A 22,535-nucleotide genomic window follows, 5' to 3' on the forward strand; every position below is an offset into this window, starting at 1 on the left:
TAGATCAATTTTATTCTTTTGATGAACTCCTACAATGTTCATTTTGATATTTGGATTATGCAGCCATTCTGAAATGGAGTTTCAAAGTAAGCTCAGGTGTCTACTTGAAGGGGTTTTCCACTGTTGCGAAAGTAGACCCCAAATGATTCCAGTAATGTATAATTATAGGATATAGTACTCTCGCTCCCCTGCTCTCGCCTCTGGGTTTTGGCTAAGTGGTGACGTGATGTGGATAGCTTGCATTCCCACTGCAGCCAATCACTGAGCTCAGCAGCTTGTGCCATCTTCTTCGCTAGAGCTGCTGAGCTCACTGATTGCTGTGACGGGCACTGGTTAATCCCTTTAAATCTTAGTCTTGACGGTCTAAACTAAGCATGTATTGTATATGTATACATGCAAAGGTAACCTTAAAGGGGATGTCTGGTACTTTTATATTGGTAGCCTTTTCTAAGAATATCAGATCGGTGGGGGGTCGCAGCGGGGAACTGCAAGTCCAGTCCACTCCCATTTATTTCTATAGAGGATTAGCGGTACCAGGTCGCAGTCACTTTACAGTTGATCCGCTCTTCAATTGAGCACATCCAGCGGTCACCGGCATCGGGAACTTCTGATCAGCGGGAGTGCCGGACCCCCACCTTATGATTTTTATGACTAGCTTAAAGATAAGCCATTAATATAAAAGTAACGAATCTACCCCTTTTATAGTTCTGCAGTGATTTGACAGCAAGTGATTGCCTACAGCACCTCTACAGGATAATAAAGGCATTACATGTGTTGGGTCCTCCAAAGAGAGATGCTCATTGTAGCCGCTTCCTGCTCCAAGATTGTAAACAGAGTAACATAAAGGGGCGGTCCAACTCTGATATTTTTCTTTTTTTAAAGGCATGTATTTGGGGTTAAAAATAAATAATTTTTGCAATTGAGTTTCTTTTATTAAAAATTTTGACGCTAACTTTTATGGGCTTTTCTGCACATTAAATTTTGCTTTGATCTGTGGTCATAAATCAGCTAAGCGGAGCTCAGAAAACACAGATAAGACTTACAAGCTCTGACTGAATGAGCTTACTGACGGATTCTCAGTTAACCCATTCTGCAGCCAGCAATGCACAGTGCCACATAGTCTATAGAAGTCAAACGGAGCAAAATTTTTCATAAAACCCAACTGCAAAACTTTTATTTTTAGCCAAAAATGTATGCATTCAAGTAAGGAGAAAAAAAGTGTTCCTTAAAGTGAACCACCCCATTAATACAAAATTTAAAAAAAGTGTTTTCTAAAGCCAAACATCCCAGTGGCGGCATTCCATAGGCATTCATAGACTATTTCTCGCTATTACATGATGTTTCGCCCTTGACATGATCATAAAGTCTGAACCGTTTGCTTTTCTCAGGTCGGGCGAGTCTACCCTCAAGCCGTGTATTTTCCCATCCGGACTCTGTACTTAACTCTGAAAATCGAGCAGCGGGAGCGTTACAAAAGCGGTGAGTCTCCTGCGTCCGAGCAAATCTCTCGATTTTACACGTATATTACACCGGGAGAGGAGGTAATTTCATGCTTCCTTTTTGTGTTGCTGACGCTGTGGAAAGATGGCAAAAAGGCTGGAAAATTGCATTTTGTGTCTAGCTAAAGGTTTTTTTCTGCCGCGGAGTTGACGATGGATCGGATCCCGCCATTCATGCATTTAGATTAGTGTATGGCTGTCTATAATGGGTTCAGAACTAAAAGCCCTAAGATACTTTGCCATACAATGTCCCTGGCATAGATTTCTTTGTTTGAGCCACGTACACTCTAATATATATATATTTTTTTGTGAATCTCACTCTCACGCTTTATGCCATTTTCAGATCCAGTACTCGCCCTTTTCTGAATCTTTACATAGAAGTACAGTATTTCTGTCCAAGCTTTGGGTAAAAAAAGGACAGAAGTTGGTAGTAAAGGGGATCTGTCGCCAAATTTCACATTCTAATCTAAGGCTACATTAAGTAGGTCTCCTAAACCTGATGATCCTGGTGTACTTATTTTGATATCAGGATTATTCAGCAATCTGACAAATGAGTAAGTCCAACTGTAGAGAAAGAGCTGTGCCCATCCAGTCCGATTTGACAGCTGCAGCTCGTATTGAGCAGTGGGAGATCTCAGCAGGAAGGAGGGACATTGAGGAGCTGTTAGTCAGGCTGCGTCCTGGACATTGTAGAGGGATGTAAAATTTTCTTGTTGCAATAATGTTGGCGTTTTAAAAAATTGCTAGAAAAATAAATATGAGCAGAAGATGTTCTCAATAGATCTGCTACAATCGTTTGTTTTTTCTATTAAAGGGACTGCGTAGCCGCTTGTGTGAGTCCAGTGTGTATGGTTTTTGAGACCCCAAAGCCTAATTTATAAATGGAATTAGAAACCTACTGGGATAATATGTTATTGAAGCTGAGGATATGTGTATGATGCGGTTTATTTTGCTTTCTCCCAGACTCTGGACAGCACCAACCAAGCTCCGTCGGCACCCAGTCCCATTCTGCCTCTGACCCAGGACCCATCAGAGCCACCGCACCCATGTGGAGGTGCAGCCGAATTATGCACATGCAGAGAGAGTTGCATCCCACCCTGCTGTCTTCATTGGAAGGCATCGTAGACCAGATGGTTTGGTTCAGAGAGAACTGGCATGAAGAGGTAAATTTGGTCATGCATGTAAACCTAAAACTGCCAATACAATCAATAGGTGACTATGATACACTTTCTGGCATCTGCTTATTTTTTATTTTTTAAACCTTACTTTTTAGTCTGCATTGGGACATCAGGCGGTAAAGCTTTGCCCATTGTATGTATTTTTTAATGTGTTTTTATATATAAATTTCAGGTCCTCAGGCAGTTGCAGCAAGGGCTGGCGAAATGTTACTCCGTGGCCTTTGAGAAAAGTGGAGCGGTCTCTGATGCTAAAATCACCCCTCATACTCTGAACTTTGTCAAGAAGCTGGTCAGCACCTTCGGCGTGGGCTTGGAGAACGTCTCCAATGTCTCGACCATGTTCTCCAGCGCAGCCTCCGAGTCGTTGGCACGTAGAGCTCAGGCCACGGCTCAAGATCCCGTCTTCCAGAAGCTGAAAAGCCAGTTTACGACAGGTAATTCGGGCTCAGGTCTTCATATTCCGCTTTCCTTCATGCCCTGTAGTTTGCCGAGACCACTCTTGTCTACTATATCAGTAAGTCCATGATAAAAGTAGAAGTATGCCTTTCCACAGATGGCTCCTATTATGTACCACATCTCGCGCAGGGGAACCTCAAGGCTACCATGCAGGATAAATGGCTTTCTATGTAAAGTATGGATGGCTTGAGTTTTCCAGAGCGAGTACTTGTGCCGCTCACCATTCTACCTTTTCAGTAATGGGGTGTATGGTCAAAGGTTTTCTTAAAGGGAATCTGCAGTAGGATCAACCCTCCCAAGCTGTTTATATGGAAATGCAGGTCATTGAAAACTGAGTAATATTATACTTCAATATCTGCGATCCAATGTCTTGTACCCAAGAAATCTTTTTTTTTTTCTTAATATGTAAATGACCCTTTAAGATCTATGGGCCGGACATAGGTCTTCCTGAGAGTCTGCCTCCAGAGCTTAAGGTAAATGAAAGGGGACGTTACCAGTGTGAGACATGAAGTGACAGTCTGCTCTCCTCTATATGTCTCACTGGTAATGCCTCTGGAAGCTGTGATTCTCAGGGAGATCTATGCCCCACCCATAGGTCTTAACATCTCATTTACATATTAATAGAAACATGGATTTCTCTGGAATAAGACATCGGATCGCAGATATCAAGGTGTCATTTTATTCAACTTCTTATGACCTACATGCCCATATAGACGACTTAGGAGGGTTGATCTTACTGACACAGTCCCTTTAAAACAAAAAATAAGGCCTGAATCATGATCTACTTGTGTTTTCTTCTCTAACAAATCTCACTTCCCACTCCAAAAGTAAACTCCTTTCCCCTACAATATCAGGTATCCATTGACTATTCGGACTTGACGCTGATCTGTGTGACCCCCGCAGTCCATATTACTGCACATAGACATCAGTTTTGGCACCTATTTAAAGGAGAATTTCCCTTGACTTTTGTGACTTGCCGGCAGTCTGGTGGCATGCTGATTTTCTCCAGCATTGTATAACCACTGTGATATGGAAATTGGCTGCTGGGATTCACTTTTAAAGTAGCTTCCAGCTTTAAATATGACCTACATATCTGGAGCCCATTAAGGCTTCCATGATGCAGACTGTGCGGCACAACAGTTGCATGACGGTAGATAATGGAAGACGTGAACCATGTGATTAAATTTAATGGATGAAGGCCAGCAGGCTAAAAGGCGGCGACGCGCTCTCTTCGAGTCCCAGCGATTGTTTGCACACTCTCAGAAATTCAATTGCGGTTAATGCTCTGCAATGTTGCCTTCCTTCTGTTTAATGGGTCTGCGTCGCTTCCGGTAATAGTTTTTTTTGAATAGCAAAGCCCCTTTGGAGGAAGACGTGCTTGATTAACCTTTAAAGATCTATTTATATCTGTATATTGTACGCTGTTCCCTGACTAGTGGGAGCGGAGGAAAGCTGACGAATGGGCACATCTCATGCACCAGGGACTCGGATCCCTCCTGAGGATATATCGCGGCAGATGTTTTTCTTCTTAATAGTCTGCTTTAATTCAGTCCGCTGCTGGTCTGGTTTAATGAGCAGTATGCAGGCTACCTAATAAAACTTACTCCGATATGTGCTGCATTACAGCCGCTTTCTAGTTCTGTACATACCGATTACATCATTAAAGGGAATCTGTCTGCAGGTTCTTGCTGTGTAACCTGAGGACAGAATGATGTAGGCACTGACCCCCTCATTCCAGCGATGTCACTTACTGGGATGTAGTGTTAATAATATCAGTGTTTTATCAGCAGGAGATTATCACTACAGGACATGTTGTCTCATGCCAAGTAGTCCTGCTTTGTGTAACCACGCCCCCACCACTGATTGGCAGCCAATCATTGGTGTGGGCGGGGTGATACAGAGCTCAGCATTCTAAGAACTGGTAGATCTGCAGCAGAGAAAACTGTGATTTTGTCAAAACTGCAGCAAGCAGCCCAGTAAATGATGCATCGTTGGAATCAGGGTCTCTGCACCTACATCATTCTACTCTTAGATTACATTAAAAAAAAAAATGGAGACAGATTCCCTTTAAAATTGGTAAATGATAATACCACCATTTAAGTGCATTGGATCATTACTGCATAAGGTTCAGGACTGTTGTGATTCTCAGTTGCTTTGTTTTGGCAATTTTCTCCATTTATGATGATGAGAATAACCCATACATCTTAGATGGATGTTGGCCGAACTCTTAATTCAGCTGACCGCCGTCTCTCCCTAAAACACACGAATGGTCGGCCAAGCCTTCTCTATGGGCAGAGAGCGGTAAGCTGCCGCCGGCAGACACTCATGCGATCAGCTTATCTGCCTGCAGAGCAAAAAGATCAGTCATTTATGATCAGACCACCCAATCCTCATCTAACAGGATGATCCCTTACACTTTGCAGAATTGGCTGAAACCACTGACATTGTTTAAGGCCTGGGGGATCAAAGGGATGACAACTTTCAGACCTCTATGGGTTGCACAATGGTTGCAATTTCTCCTCCATTGAGTTCATAGGTTCTTGGGTTTGGAAATAGATGGAGGTCACTCATTTCCTCGTCTTGTGTTTTTTTTTTTTTTCTAGATTTTGACTTCAGTGTCCCAGGCTCCATGAAGCTGCATAATCTCATCTCCAAACTCAAGAAGTGGATCAAGATTCTAGAAGCCAAAACAAAGCAGCTGCCCAAGTTTTTCCTTATCGAGGAGAAGTGCCGATTCCTCAGCAATTTCTCGGCCCAGACTGCAGAAGTGGAGATTCCCGGGGAGTTCCTGATGCCAAAGCCGACGCATTATTACATCAAGATCGCCAGGTAAAATGGACACCTCTGAATGAGAATACATCCAGCGCGCGCCGTACGCTGTAGATCAATGGTTTGATGATGTCTTTGAAGCAAGTTTTGCTTGCAACTTTTGTGACCTTCCAGTTGTCAGAGCGTGATGAATTGTTTATTAACGCTGCCATTTTGGGTACCACTCTTAGCGTTACCTTGCTTCCTGATTGTTCTGGAAATGTCTTCTCATCTCTCTCGTTGCTATGACAGTTCTGGGACATTGTCCTTTCTAGTAAAATGCTAGAATACAAAGAAAAATTGAATACGGCCACCTAATGGCCTCCCAAGTGACGTCCTTGGCAGCTACTAGCAGGCTGGGTCATAATAATAGTTTAAAGGGATAAAGTAAAAACTGAATTATATTCACCAGGACGTAAAGAACCTTCATGCAACTTGCTTGAATTATCATGTACAGAACGATACAAAGCCAACCCCCTCGGATTTTGGCCCGACCAATTGTTTTATGCCATACTGATTAGACGACACATAAAACAGACTTCCTGTTGGTTAGTGTGATCTACCTGGTCTGTCTAAGGATTTGTACCAGGGCTGTGGAGTCGGTAAGCCACAGTTGCGACTCCGACTCCTGGATTTTATCAGGCTCCGGCTCCGACTCCGACTCCTTCATAAATGGCCAATTCATAACAACAAATTTACTGTTGTAAAATATTAAACATCGTGCTTATTCAGTTTCTCACCATCATATAAGTAATCAGACCACTTAGAGCAAAAACTACATTTATTAGAATACAATTAGAATATAGCAAATAACTTTTATAAACTTTTCTAAACTGTAAGTAAATATGCAATAAACACTTTTATGCAGTTAATAAGAAGAAATCTATAAATTTGTCCTCAGAAAAAGTATTGCCTCTGTCAGATCCTCCGTCATGGATGCCCTCAAATCTGATCTAATTATTTTGAGAGCAGAGAACAACCTCTCTACACTAACTTGTGTTGGTGGCAAAGCAGTAACCACTCGGGCAGCATCTCTGACAATGTCAGGATACAGAGGAATCGCTTGTTGCACTGTTATTTTTGATGAACGGTCAAATTTCTCAATTTCTTTTAGTGCACATGAAAAATTCTGCTGAAATGTACTGGCTGTGTTCCTTGATGGGGATGACTCTTCTATGCCGGAACGCTTTGCACGGTCCTTGTGATCCAAATATTTTTCGAAATTATATTCTTCATCAGTTGATGATGAGGGTGAAGATGTGGCACGACGACCAAATTCTTCTTGTTCCTCCTGACTGTTCTGCAACCCTTTCATCCTTACTGCTATTTCAAACAGAGCTTCTTTTCCTTTACTTAGCTGTTGATCATCTAGAAGAATCCGATGCATTGGGTCTACATAAACAGCTGCCAAAAGAATGTTATTTTGTAATAGTAGCTCCTCTCTCCGTTTCAATGATGTAGCAATGCCACTTGCAATTAACCCTCCTCTTTGGTACAGGCAAAACATCAGGTTCTTCCACTCCTATAAGAAAATACCTGGAGTTAAGTCCTCTGCTTGTAATTTTTTAGTCACTGTAAATGGGTGCTCTAGCAATTTTTCCAGCTCAGTCACCTGATTCCACTGACTTTCATTTAGCGTCAGTTGAGGGTTAGCCATGTCTACAAGAAAGGTTTTCAGTTCAACCAAGCGCTGAATCATTAAGTAAATACTGCCCCATCGTGTGGCTTGATCAATAATTGCCCCTTTTCCAGCACGTCTCTTCAAGATTGAGTTAACTATAGGGGTTCTGGCAACAGTAGCCAATTTTCTCACCTTGCCAATCAGTGCAGCAGCATGTCCTTCTTGCAGACTGTCTCTTATAGCCAGCTGTAGCGTATGCACAACACAGCGCATGTGATGAATGAAAGAACATATTGACACAGTTTCAATAAGATCATCTAAACTATCATGTTGCTGTTCATCTGAAGCAACTTCAGTTTGCTCCTCAGTTTCAATACTGTATTCCTCTATTTCAAACATTTCTGTGTCTGTGGACCCAGAATGTTCTTCTAGCTGCTGGTCACCATCATTACTCTCATTCATTAGCTTAATGGTACTTATCATATTTGAAGCATTGTCAGTTACGACAGAAAGAACTTGCTCTTTTTTAAGTTCATAGTCTTGCAGAACCTTTTCCACCAAGACCTGGAGAAACTCACTGGTGTGATGAGCTTTGGTGTCTTTTACTGCCAATGTCTTGGTAACTATTTCATTTTTGTCACAAACAAATCGGACATTGATGGCAAAATAGTTCACTCTGTGACGTGTGCAGGCATCCATTTTAAGAAACAGAAAGCGTCCCTTGAGAGTTTTTTTAAGTTCTTCCTTTTGTTTAAAAGCTTCTTCGATTACTAATTTTCTAATACTCTCTCTCTCCAGAGAAACACCAAGCTTGCGGGCCATTTCCCCATTCAGACACATAAGCTGGTCGTGAAAATAATGAAATAGGCACACTATCCTTTACAACAAGCTCTATGATCTGTTTTTTAAATGTATCTACTGTCATTGTCACAGTAACTTTGTCACTGACAAAATATCTTGCATCTGATGGCTGCAAAGTTCTCTGCTCCTTTGTTTGGCTGGAAGAGCTGGGCACTGGTTCATTGGTTTGGATGCAGTCTTTCTCATCCACTGCTTTCAGTACTTCTGGATGAAAGAGCTGTAAATGTCTCTTTAGATTAGAAGCTCTGGTAGGAGCATTTTTATCTTTGCCTGAATATGCACTCATCTTGGCTTCACAGCATTTGTTTTCGTCTGGATCATTTGTCATACACTGACAGACATAATGTTTTCTATCTTGAGTGATGGTGAAATGTTCAAATACAGCTGATTTAATGTGATGCTTCTTTGACATTCTCAGGTTTTTAATTCTGCATTCACAATCCAAATGACAATTGTTTTTCCTAAAAACAATTGTACAAAATTATTGCCAGGTCGTACAACTGATATAGTGGTCAGTAATACTGTTATTATTCCTCATTTACTCACAGTTAACTGATGCAAAGTTTGTTGAAAGGATAATACTTCTTACAGTCTTCCTCTTCTGAATAGCAGGCAGCTGTGAGATGCTTGGAAGACGCACACCTAGTATGATCTAGTCTAGAGGAGGAGCTTTACTACTAAGAATTTGCAACACATTTTCACTTTCAGTTTCATACATTGTAAGTAGGGGGTTGGGGCAGCATGAGGTTAACCAAGTATAAGATTAGATAAGGGCAGTGGAGAACAGTGACACACAAGAAGTAAGAAATGTCTCTATCTCCAGCAGAACTGCTTATCACTGTTGTTCATAGTTTGATAGAACATATATATTTGAGTAACATTTATAAAATTCATATGAAAGTTCAATTATGAAATATTAATACATTTTTTTAAAGTCGGAGTCGGTACATTTCTGCCGACTCCGACTCCAACCAAAACTAACTCCGACTCCACGACTCCGACTCCGACTCCACAGCCCTGATTTGTACTGCATAAAAAGTAATATAGAAGTGATGACGGTGTTACATACTGGAACCGGGTGCTTCGGGTTCCACTTCCTTCCCCTGGGTCCGCTGCCCTCTGTTGTGCTCCACGCCAGGTTGCCCAGCGTGGATCAATAACATCTCTCTATATCTATTTGAGGCCCACTGACACACCTGTGTCTTGGGATTGAAACTCTAGTGTTCCTTGTTTTGTTCCATTATCTGTACTTCCGTGTTTTGCTCGCATCCATCTCTGCTGGGTTCCACTCCATCTGTCTGTCTGCTCCTGAGTTTCTAGTTAGTCCCAGTTTCCATAATTCTATGTGTCATCTAGAAGCTGCACCAACGCCTTTTGTCCGAGTGCCCACCTACTTTAAAGTTTGAGGGCTATCCCTAATTGTGCACCTCAATCATCTGGCCAATATTGAAACCATTTTATGGTCTCATGCGACTATAAGTGACCTAATTTGCAGACCGTCAGGGCTGGGTGGGGGTATACGAAGCCCCCTCTGATACAACTGTCAGTTTTAAAAGGGCTGTCCGAGCTTGGAAAGGTATCAATTATCCACAGGGTAGATAGCTGCTGGAACCTCATCATTCCCGAAAATGTGGCTTTGAAGTGTTCCTGCCGGAATAGAGTAATGACAGGGCTCTGCTCCATTCATTATCTATGGGACGGCTCAGGTAGTACCATTTGACAATGAATGGAGCCATGTTGTGCGCATGGATATTTCATGGTCATATTCTTAGGGGTGTGGGGTACCAGCAGTGGGTCCTGTGGTGGTGGGGACACAGCAGTGGGACTTGTGGTGGGGGGGAGGGGTACCAGCAGTGGGAGCTGTGGTGGGGGGGAGGGGTACCAGCAGTGGGAGCTGTGGTGGGGGGAAGGGTACCAGCAGTGGGACCTGTTGGTGGTGCGGTGTACGAGCAATGGAACCCGTGGTGAGAGGGGAGTGTACCAGCAGCGGGACCCGTGGTGGGGGTGTACCAGCAGCGGGACCCGTGGTGGTGGGGGGGTGTCCCGGCAGCGGGACCATGGTGGTGAGGGGTATCAGCAGTGGGAGGGGGGAAGTGTATCAGCAGCGGGACCCATGGTGTGGGGGGGGGGTGTATCAGCAGTTGGAACCGTGAAGGGAAGGCAGTGGGACCTGTGGGGGTGGTTACCAGTAGCGGGACCTGTGGGGGGCTACCAGGCAGGGACCTGTGAAGGGGGAGGCAGCGGGACCTATGGGGGTGGATACCAGTAGCGGGACGTTCTTCCAAGCAGTGTCCCGTGAAGGTGGAAGCAGCGGGACCTATTGAGGTGGGTACCAGCAGTGGGACCTGTAGCGATCAGCAGGTTACTGTGAATACGGGGTGGCTTTCTAATTAGGGCAGCTCCTTTAGGATACCCATACACATTAGGCTGCTGCCAGTCTAATTTCAGGCAGGCCAACCAGCTATTTACTCGGGCTTCCTAACTTTCACCCATCAGCAGACATTGTGGGAAAGAAGGGTCAGGCATGGTGGATTACAATGTGCTAAACACTTGTTTTGATGGAAGCGGCATCTGACCGCGGCTCATTCCCTATAGAATACAAGCGCGTGGCCACCCATAGATCTAATGACTGGGTGCCCTGATAGCGGGCCGGCAGGGACAGAGTCGCTGCTTAAAGCGCGCTCCTGGTGTACAGCACTGAAGACGCGATTTCTCTGATGTTACAGCCAAGAATAAGATTTGAGCTGGAAGATTTCGGCTGCGGCATCATTCTCCCCATCACGCTGATTACCACCGAGCATACATTACAACTTGGCAGAGAGTCTGTCTTCCAAGCACTTTCCCCTTCACCGAGAATAAGAGCTTCTCCTCATTTTGCTGATTGGACTTAGAAACTAAGAAGACTAAACTCGTCCTCCCTGCTGGTTTATCACCAGCCCCTGCGTTAACTCTTGTTGCTCCAGCAGGAGCAGTCCTCCTTTGTGGTGGCAATATTTGCACACGTCAAATTGCTGCAAAGATTGGCAAATGGGAGTGGGGGCTGTAAAATTTGCAAGATTGGCTAATGAAGTGTTTGCTCCCCTCTAAAACTTGCCATTCATTTTGTATAGATGTGAGGTTTATGGTCCCCCCATATACATGCAGACTGGGCCTAGGGTAATTGTGTCCTGAATGAGGAGAGGGTGAAGGGAGCAAGTGGTTGCAAGACACCTCTGGTGGGTGCTTTATCTCCATTAAAGAGAATCTGTCACCAGATTGTTGCTATGTAATCCAAGAGCAGCATAATGTAGGGACAGAGACCCTGATTCCAGTGGTGTCACTTGCTGGACTACATGCTGTAATTTTCTCTGCTGCAGATCTAGCAGCTGAGCCCTGTATAACTCCGCCCATACCTCTGATCAGCCGCTTTCAGTGGTGGAGCATGGTTGGACTAGGAGGCACAAGCCACTTAGTTCTGTAGTGATGATCTCCTGCTGATAAAACACTTATTTTATTGAAACTCAGCCCCCTACATCATGCTGCTCTCAGATTACATGGTAAAAACTTGATGACAGATTCCTTTTAAGAACATAAGGATTTGACATGTTTAAACCCAACAGCACAATCCTTCTTTGTCTATCATCTTCAATCTAGCGAGAGCATGGACATCTGTTACATGGTTGACCAGTTCTTCAGGTTAGCCATTCGTATTGCTGATGACATTTCTCTATTTTGTAGGTTTATGCCTAGAGTGGAGATAGTCCAGAAGCACAATACGGCCGCCAGAAGACTCTACATCCGAGGGCACAACGGGAAGATTTATCCTTACCTGGTCATGAACGACGCCTGTCTGACCGAGTCCCGCAGAGAAGAGCGGGTCTTACAGCTGCTGCGTCTCCTCAATCCATGTCTAGAAAAGAGAAAGGAAACCACAAAGCGCCACCTTTTCTTTACTGGTAAGTAGGTGCCCCAGTACCAGTCATAAACTCGTCTTGGGCTGCATCACATGAACCCCCCGACCTGTGTAATAAACCTTGGGTATGAGTCGGAGGTCTGACACCGTATACATCTCTGATGAGATAAGTCCGTGTCATCTGTGAAGCATCTGACCGTGTAAAGCTGGCATGGGTGACTTCTACCCACAGGACACCGTAGCCTTCACAGAGATGGCCTCACTGTGTTTTTGGAGGCCGTGATGCAGTGAACAGCCTCTCATCATCTGCATTTATCGCTAATTAATTATTGACTCCGCCAGAGCTCACGTGGGGTTATTTATTCCTCGATGAGCCGCAGCCAGGCTACAGAGACGGATATTTTCTACCTCCTGCTTGAGTTAACTGGGAAGAGAATGCAAGAGATCCGGCTGACTAATGAAGAGACGGCACGTGACACACATTGTGCTAACGAGCCTGTAATTATCAGAAAGATAGCGCATCTCCAGCCATTTCATCAAGACCTTCTCTTCTCCCCACAAGAGCTTTCTGCTTGGCTCGGATCAGAGTCATCGCTTAACCCTTTTTATTCCTTCTGTTTGGCACTTGCCATCATTGCCGGTCTTTAAAGGGCCTTTTTCCACTAAGTTCATTTATCACCTAACCACAGAATGGGTGATGTATGATTGTTGGTGGGGGGCCCAACTGCTGCCACCTTTCTGATCCCAAAAATAGAGGTCCCAAAGTCACCTGAGTGGCCCTGACTTCCACACTTCTTTGGGACTGACGTAGATGGCCAACAGAAGGGTAGTATCAACCCTGCTACTGCCTGTTTTATGGCTGGACAGAAAAGAAATGTGACTCTTGAAGCTTTCTCCGTACATTGACTGAACATCAGTAGCCTGACCATATTATTTTAGCACTCGGAGGGTGCCCTACATGATGCACCCACAAGAATTGCTTGGCTTTTTGGCCTCCACTGTACAAACCACATGGCCAAAACATAGCAAATCGCGCGGTGTATTGCTTTGCAGGGCTTGGCCGCATTGCTTCAGAGCGCCCAAAGTGGAAAGACTCCCTTTAAGTTTTCATGAAGTCAGGGACACTCGGCCGCACGTCTCGCTGTTCCGTCCTGCTCGGTAATCCTGTGCAAGTAAATATTTATTATGGCTTATGTGAGACGAGAGAACGGCTCCGCTAATCTCATAATGCGAATGGTAATCTGCGGATGACAGCCTGTACCTGTTCAGCCCCGTCTTTTCCAGCCGCGGTGTCATTAATGCATCGACGGTGTGGTACTCTTATACTCCTCCGTAAATGTAGCAACACATTTTTATTTTCTTGCTCATTAATTAAGCCACACAATAATACACATAGATTCCAAAAGAAAGCTAAACCGATATCCATGGTAATGAACGGTTTATTTTTATGCCAAATTTACCCATCATTTGTATGAGTCATAACCTATATCTGTTTTATAAAGGCATCTTCTGAAACCCCTTGTAAACCCTCCTTCTAAAGTATTCCATATCACTGCAGCGCCTCCACAGGTCTAGTGAAGCATCTATAATAATAAATTCCCTAAGCAACTTCCGGTTGTAACAACTGACGTCACCGCACACCTCTTTCCATGTTAACCCTCAACACACACACTCCTCTCACCTTTCACCATCTCCACTCACGTCCACTCACTCTTTCACTCCACATACGACCCTTTCTCTCACTCCGTCTCTCATACTCACGCCGTCATCGCCGCTGATCCACGATCCCCGACATCATCTTCCGCCGGCGCCATCCTGGATCCAGACGTCCTCCATGCTGGCGACATGTTTTTGCGGCGACGCCATTTTGGATCGGCGAAATCCCGCGATAGTCAAGATGGCGTCGCCGCAAGAACAGGTCGCCGGTGTGGAGGACGTCGGGATCCAAAATGGCGTCGGCGAAATCTCGCGAGATTTTGCTGACGCCATTTTGGATCCCGACGGCATCCACGCCGGCGACATGTTCCTGCGGCGACGCTATTTTGGATCGGCGAAATCCCGCGATAGTCAAGATGGCGTCGCCGCAAGAACATGTCGCCGGCGAGGACGACGTCGGGATCCAAAATGGCGTCGGCGAAAACTCGCGAGATTTCGCCGACGACATTTTGGATCCCGACGTCGTCCACGCCGGCGACATGTTCTTCTGGCGACGCCATCTTGACTATCGCGGGATTTCACGATACTCAAGATGGCGTCGCTGCAAGAGCATGTCGCCGGTGTGGACAACGTCTGGATCCAGGATGGCGCCGGCGGAAGATGATGTCGGGGATCGTTGAGCAGCGGCGATGACAGGGTATGAGAGACAGTGAGAGAAGGGGTCGTATGTGGAGTGAAAGAGTGAGTGGAGATGGTGAAAGGTGAGAGGAGTGTGTGTGTTGAGGGTTAACATGGCAAAGAGGTGTGATGCTATCGCATCCTCCCGATGCGATGGCATCGGGCCATAATCTAGTTGCACAATAACCACTGAGCTCCAGGTGATGCATGGACATGTCAGGTCAGCTGGAAGGATTTAGTCTAGTGGATTAGGGCCTGGAAATCAGGGGCCCTTTCTATCTCTACTTAGGACCCACTATAAAAATGGTTTTTCTGAACCTTTCAGTATAGAGCCAGAACCGCAGCACGAACATCCGATGTGTTCCTGACCCGCATTGCTCTGCAGAACGTCACATCCCATCAGTGTTTTGCATATTCCAACATTAAAGCGGCGTATGTTCTTTAACCGGAAGTGACGCCTTGAGATGACGCAAAACAGTCAAGAAATCTGCTGATTAGAAATGTTTGAAAACTTTTTTATTTATTTTTCTATTACTTAGATTTGTACCTTAAGTTTTCAGTAGGTCTGCTTTACGGACATGTCAGTCTTAGTATATACTTGCCTTTCCTAATGGATAACAATCCTGGGGTACTTTTTCTTAAGATGCTGTATTATCCAGTTCCCCTGATATTCCTCATGGGTGTGTCTGATACTGTCCAATCCGTGCTTATTGTCAGTAAGTAAGTAACACCTCAGAGGACTCAGCTTTCGCTCATATACACCACTACCTTCCTTGATATTCTTCCTGTAAATGTGTAACTAAATTGACATCTTTTCTTTACCATTCTCGTCATCCATAAGTTGTGTTTCTACACGTGAACACAATCACTGCTAACAATATACGGCCTCCTATTGATGAGACAAATTAGGTTCTGTTCATAAATGCTGCTATTATCCTTGTGTTTTTCCTCTGTTATTCCCCCTAGAAATAAACTTAAAGGGGTATTCTCATCTCCAAGATCCTATCTCAATATGTAGCAGGTGTAATAATAATAGCAAATGCCCCAATTTGAAATGTAGTTTAGTTCTTCTGATTGGCTATATCACTTACCCCATGTGCAGGGCATTGCAGTTGCTTAGGTATCCTTGGTTTCAACCACTCAGATAGTGACAGTAAGATGTTAGTGGTCGTAACCATGGATACCTAAGCTATTGCAATGCCCTGCACATGGGGTAAGCGACATAGTGAATCAGAATAACTATACTACATTTCAAAGTGGAGGTAATTAGAGTACATCTAGGCTCTGCCCTTTTTGCTAAGTTTATAAAGTTACATTTTATTTTATTATCACCGATATGTCTTTTTTATTGCCCCCAATTTTTAGCACATGCTTTGTAGTTGGTTGAGGGGGCAGGTGATGACTTCGGCTATTTTCTTGGTCCTGTACATGCATTTACATAATGATGTTTGCTCCTCCCCGTCTCCATTACTATCGTTTTGCATTAATCAGTCTCCCCCCTCTCTCTCCTTACAATAATTTCCAGTCCCCCGTGTCGTGGCCGTCTCACCGCAGATGCGTCTGGTGGAAGACAATCCCTCTTCTCTCTCCTTGGTGGAGATCTATAAGCAACGCTGCGCCAAGAAAGGCATCGAGCATGACAACCCTATTTCACGTTACTATGACAGATTGGCCACAGTTCAAGCACGAGGGACCCAGGCCAGTCATCAGGTACGAAATCTGTGATTAATGAATCTGAAAGCCGCACTGTAAAAGCATTCTGCACCCTGTCCCCGGCCTGATCACCCTGTAGTTCGCGCTGCCGTGCGAGTATGTCATATCTGGAGAGGAGCGCCACATCACATGATAAGCTTAGTCATCCCCGGCCGCTGGACCCTCCGTTCTTGTGGTCATCTTCTCCGCGAGACCACACTTCTCATCATGTGCGTGGCGTTTCTTTAACTCCTTCAGCAGGTTAGTGAAAGAATACAGAGCATAAAGGATGCCCGTCTGAACAAACAAAACATAAAATATATTAGCAATTAATCTTGCATCTGAGAATCCAGAAGTTGTCATTCCGCACGATACATACCTACGCCTATTTTTAGGATAGACTATCAATATTTCATTGGTGAACCTCTGCCGACACAGACCTGCAGTGATCATCTCATTCATGAGTCAGAGCTGCAGTACCAGGAACGGCCACAGCTGTATGTATGGCACTGTGTCGGAGTGAATCGTAGTTTATGCCCCAGGTGGTATTATTGTACCTCTCACTCCAACCTACATCAATTAAAGGGGTTATCCAAGACTATTTTGTTTTTTGGGCATTTTTTTTGTTTTTTTACTATGGAGCAGTTTGAACAGTCATTTTGTGTTGACAGAGTTCCTTTAAGGGGAACCTGTCAGCAGGTCCCTGCTGTGTAATCTGAGAGGCGCATGACTGTAGCGGCTGAGACCCTGATTCCAGCGATATATCACTTACTGGGCTGGATGGTGCAGTTATGATGTAATCCCTGTTTTCTCTGCTGTAGATTTAGCAGAGCTTGGAATTCTGAGCCATTATAACCCCACCCACACAGTGCTTAGAATGTGGAGCCCTGTGTGACCCCATCCACACAGTGCTTAGAATGCGGAGCCCTGTGTGACCCCACCTACACAGTGCTTGAATGTGGAGCCCTGTATAACCCCGCCCACACAATGCTTAGAATGCGGAGCCCTGTATAACCCCGCCCACATAGTGCTTAAATGCTGATCCCTGTATAATCCCGCCCACATAGTGCTTAGAATGCGAAGCTCTGTATAACCCTGCCAAGATATCGCTTAGAATGCGGATCCCTGTATAACCCCGCCCACACAGTCCTTAGAATGTGGAGCCCTGTATAACCCCGCCCACACAGTCCTTAAATGCGGAGCCCTGTTTAACCCCGCCCTCATAGTGCTTAGAATGCTGATCCCTGTATAACCCTGCCCACATAGTGGTTAAATGCTGATCCCTGTATTACCCCGCCCACATAGTGCTTGCAATTCTGATCCCTGTATAACCCCGCCCACACAGTCCTTAGAATGAGGAGCCCTGTATAACCTCGCCCACACAGTGCTTGAATGCTGATCCCTGTATAACCCCACCCACATAGTTCTTAGAATGCTGATTTCTGTATAATCCCGCCCACACCACTGATTGGCAGCTCAGTGAGTGGGTGTGGTGGTAACCTGGGTGGCTCTCACCTCAGGGTCAGGCTGCGGCGGGGAGGTTTAGCATTCTGCAGCAGGTCTGTTCTGTGCACCCCATACACGGCAGGTTAATGCACGTCCTCCAATGAGTTACAAGACCTTGTGACAGAAGTGTTAATATCCAATAAAGAAAGCCATGTCTCTTAATTGAAGCAAATGGATAGTATCTTATAAACAGGGAAAAAAATGGCTTCCGGCTCATAAGATTTTATTCTCTTAATTATCTGGGTAACGATGTCTTGCCCACTCTAATCTCTTTAATAAACAGTCGCTCTGTATTTCTCAGCTACTTTTTTACTGCTAATAATTCCCCTGCAGTTTAGTGCACCCTCTATAAATAATGTGCTCGGCAGCTGCTGGAGTCTTCACCAGGCGGATGTGAGATCTATCAAATCGAAGACAAGTTAGATGAGACTAAATAACGTGGCAACAAGTGAGAACAGAAGGTCCCCACCTTGGTAGATGTGCTGAAAGAGTGCGAAAGTGTGCACGTGTTTGCAGTCAACGTGCAACCCCCAAATTACTTAATCTACCTTCACATCTTCTTGGATTTTAATGACCCGGATTGTGTATATTGGAGTGTCCGCACTTAGGCAGCTGGACTCAAGTTAACGCACTCCATTATTATGATTTATTTTTTTAACTTTTTCTTATCAGTAGTATCCCACTATATATAATTCATATAGTATTGTTTTATGTAGTTGCTCCTTTTTGCTTAAAACTTCATGGTATCCTTTTGCTCATGCGACCACCTGAAATGACATGGTTTTATGTTCTCTTGAGTTTGGTCACTCTGTTACCAGAACTGCCTGTATGATGTAATTGCACGGAATGTAGCACACACTTTCTCCACTTGTGGGAAAGAAACAAATATCGCAGATTATGATGATGATTACGCAGCTAGTGTCACACAGTTATAGTGTAGGAGATGACCGTTCTGTTTCCTGACTGTATACTGATGATTTATTAGCTCATGTAGGAGACTACAGGATAATTAGTGCGTTACCACAGCAGATAGCGATGGCACTCTCTGGTCATGTGATACTTTTGCTGATTTCGTGATTGATAACAGAGCACATAGAAGAAAGAAGCAAAGTGGAGTCTGAAGAGATAAAAAACAGGAGGCAGAACCACAGGGATGCAAGTGCACTGTATTGGTGATGAGCGAGCGTGCTTGGTTAACAGGTTATGTGAGCATGCTCGGGTACTAACAGAGTGTCTTCGGCACGCTCGAAAAATATATGCGAGTCCCCGCGGCTGCATGTCTCACACTGTTCAACAGCCGCACCACATTCAGGGATTTCATGTTTGTTAAGCAATCACTGCATGTGTTGCGGCTGTCGTACAACCACGAGACAAGCAGGTGCGGGAACTCGAACATATTTTTTGAGCGCGCCAAAGACGCTCGGTTAGTGCACGAGCATGCTCCGATAGCACCTTATCCCAGCACGTTCGCCTATCACTGCTGACCACTTCTGGAGCATGTCTTGCAGTTCCTATTAGAACACAGCCTAGAATTGCTTTTTTTTTTTAAAGGTTTTTTTTTTGTCCTCGCCTGGTAAGGTGTCTTCTTTTTGTTAAGGCGGTTGTAAGGTTTAGAATCCCCACTTATCACATATTATTTCGGAAATGCGAGGAAGGAGTGGGCTTATGGTCATGGTCCTCATGAGTTCTTCCATCCATTGAACTGCTTTCTAAGGAGGCATCTAGCATGACATGAGCAGCCAAGGCTATAGGGGACCTCCGTCAGAGTTTTTGGAGGCTGGGGTGGGATTAGCTCCGTTCTTAAGGTTGTGTTGGGAAAAGTATGTGACCACCACCCTACCTCTGTTAGTTATTGTCAACCTGTGGAACAATTCTCAAAAACTGTACGCCAGAGCTGCTCTTTAAAAGATTAGTCTTACAATTGGAGGGCTCTGGCTTCCCACGTCCCCTTTTATTAAAGGGGTTGTGCAGTTTAGAGAACCCATTTTCTTATGCCCCATGATTGAATCCCTTGAGTGAATTGAGGTGGGCCTCTTATGTTTAGGAGCCATATCTCTTGGCCAGAGCGGAGAGTACTTACCAAAAGCACTGTGTAATTCTCAGTTTTCCCTGTGGTGGCGCTGTAGGTAAATCATTTGCCGGTTTCCAGACATATTAGCCGATTGCTAGGGATCGTAGCAGTGGGACAATTGATAATCCGCTCGAGAGACCCCTCTAACAATTAGAAGCCCCCTTTAATCAGTGAAGAGCGGGTCATGTATTGCATGGTCCTAGTGCTGATACTCGTTAGCTGTGGTCTTGATTTCTGCCGGTAGCTGTCGTGTTCTGATCTATATTTCATACGTCTTTGGTATTTACAATTACGATCCACTACACCTACAGCACAAGAGCTTTCATTCTGTGCAGAAAGCAATAGCCAGGAACATTCATTGTGATATTTCTGAGAACGTTCCTTGTTATTTATTTATTTCCCCCCCTTTCCGGTGAAGGCTTTTTCTCACCGACACATCACATCCCCAATCTCCATCATCCGCTCTCAAGGTAGCCACTATAAAGCCATCAATCAGCTTCTGAAGCATCTAGATTATGCGCAAGGCCGTCTTCTGAAATAATAGGAATCCTCTGTTGATTTGTTATAGGTCTTGCGTGACATCCTGAAGGAAGTGCAGAGTAACATGGTGCCGCGCAGCATGCTGAAGGAATGGGCTCTCCACACGTTCCCCAATGCCACCGACTACTGGACCTTCCGGAAAATGTTCACCATCCAGCTGGCTTTGATCGGCTTTGCGGAATTTGTCTTTCATTTGAACAGGCTGAATCCCGAGATGCTGCAGATTGCACAGGTATGTGAAGTGTTTGAAGAAGCGGAAAATGTTGGGCCGCTGATCAAACCACTCGAGCAGGGCACCGCTCTACAAATCCTCCTTTAATTGCACGTCGGGCCTGACCCTTTCTGTGCCAGACGCTTGTGGACTGGATCAGCAGTTGTTTGCTGTGTTGCTTTAGATTAAGGGTGATGTTTGCCTTGTGCATTTAATCAGATGAAGTAAAGCTGGAGTCAAACATATCGACTTACCAGCGATCCCGACAACGATATCAACGTGTCAGGATCGCTGGTAAGTCGCTATGTGATCGCAGGGGAGCTGTCAAACAGACAGCTTCACCAGCGATTAGCACAGCGATGCCGAGCGCGTGGCATCGCTGTGTTCGTTAGCGCTGATGGCATATTCAAGTCAAAAATAGAATTAAAATAAAAAATATAGTTATTCTCACCTTCCGACGTCCTGCGCAGCATTCCCGCCTCTCTCCACACTCCGGTGCCAGTAATCCTTTGCGAGAATGACCGCGATGACATCCGTTCTCACGGGATCGCAAAGTCTCGCGGTCATTTTTGCAAAGGATTACTGAGACCGGGAACGTGGAGAGAGGCGGGAAGACTGCGCGGGACGTCGGAAGGTGAGAATAACAATATTTTTTATTATTTTTTACATCCTAGTACAGCTGATCGCTGGTCTCCTGCCTGTCACACGCAGCGATGCGTGCTGGCCAGCGAGAGATCAGCGACGAAAAAAATGTCCAGAGGTTTCTTGCAGCGATCAGCGATCCCGGCAGGGGGACCGGTCGCTGATCGCTGTCACACAGCGATCTCGCTGGTGAGATCGCTGTTGTCACAAAAGTTGACTCAGCAGCGATCTCGCTAGCGAGATTGCTATGTGTGACGGGGGCTTAAGACCTGAAAGGATAGCTTTTTAACCTCCATCACAAGGTATGTAATAGGTCATGTCCCAGCATTTGTCTCCTCTTTTCCAGCACGACAGCTGATCTAATCAGCTGTCATGTGCCCCTAACAGCCATGGCTGGAATCACGATCCACCCACGGCTGTTAACGTGTTAAATGCCGCTGTCAATCTAAGACAGCGGCATTTAACTCTCGCTAACATTAAGCAAGTCACAAACACCTACCATCAACACACCTGTCACATGATCCAGGGCGCTGATGGGTTGTCAACACAACCCGGGGTCTGCAGAAGACTCCTGTGCTTGTCATTGCAGATCTGCTATGAGTGCCGGTTTGTGTCCGGCGTTCGTATGAAATGATTTTTGCTGCACCTAGCACAAGAGATCAGATGACCCCAGCTTCAAGTCTCCTAAAGGGACTATTAAAGCAACTAAAAACAAGAAAAAATGTTTGTTTGTTTTTTAATTGTGTCATTCAAAAGAAAACAAAAAAGAAAATGAAAAATGCACATATTTGAGGTCCGGTGTTTCTGAACACAGCGATAGATTAAAATATATAAACCAATTAATTTGATCGGTAAATGGCAGAACGAGAAAAAAAATCAAAACGCCAGAGTGACTTTTTTTTTTTTTTTGGTTTCTGCAACATTGCAGTAACAGGCGAGTGCTTGAACACAATGAGGAAGCACCCTTAATCAAAATGCCACCGATGTGCCACAGCTCAACTCTGCCAATACGGAAAGTGAGTCTGATATACTCACTGGCAGTCTGATTGCTGGGACCTCCATAGATCTCGACAACGTGTGTCCCAAAGCCTCCTGTAGTAATGGAGCCTAAATGAGCATGTGCGACCTCTGCTCTATAGGAGGTGGTCGCACATGCTCATTACCGCTCCACTTTCTTGCCCTCTCTTCTCAATATCCGTGCTGGTCTTTGCATCTAGATCCCCA

At 44.9% G+C, this 22,535-nt stretch overlaps 1 protein-coding gene across 5 annotated transcripts in view; it reads left to right on the forward strand.

Annotated features, from left to right (window-relative positions):
• Positions 1-22,535, forward strand: part of TRRAP (transformation/transcription domain associated protein) — a 196,316-nt gene that overhangs the window by 168,500 nt on the left and 5,281 nt on the right. For all 5 annotated transcript variants that reach the window (XM_073543094.1, XM_073543093.1, XM_073543090.1 and 2 more), the window contains 7 exons: positions 1,389-1,479; positions 2,463-2,662; positions 2,850-3,111; positions 5,737-5,962; positions 12,141-12,358; positions 16,175-16,359; positions 20,487-20,690. In XM_073543094.1, the coding sequence (XP_073399195.1) occupies positions 1,389-1,479; positions 2,463-2,662; positions 2,850-3,111; positions 5,737-5,962; positions 12,141-12,358; positions 16,175-16,359; positions 20,487-20,690 (1,386 nt within the window). The remainder of the gene's footprint in view (positions 1-1,388; positions 1,480-2,462; positions 2,663-2,849; positions 3,112-5,736; positions 5,963-12,140; positions 12,359-16,174; positions 16,360-20,486; positions 20,691-22,535) is intronic.

This window comes from Dendrobates tinctorius, unplaced genomic scaffold (assembly GCF_039654945.1).
Source record: "Dendrobates tinctorius isolate UK_male_01 unplaced genomic scaffold, ASM3965494v1 ptg000129l, whole genome shotgun sequence".
Taxonomy (NCBI): domain Eukaryota; kingdom Metazoa; phylum Chordata; class Amphibia; order Anura; family Dendrobatidae; genus Dendrobates; species Dendrobates tinctorius.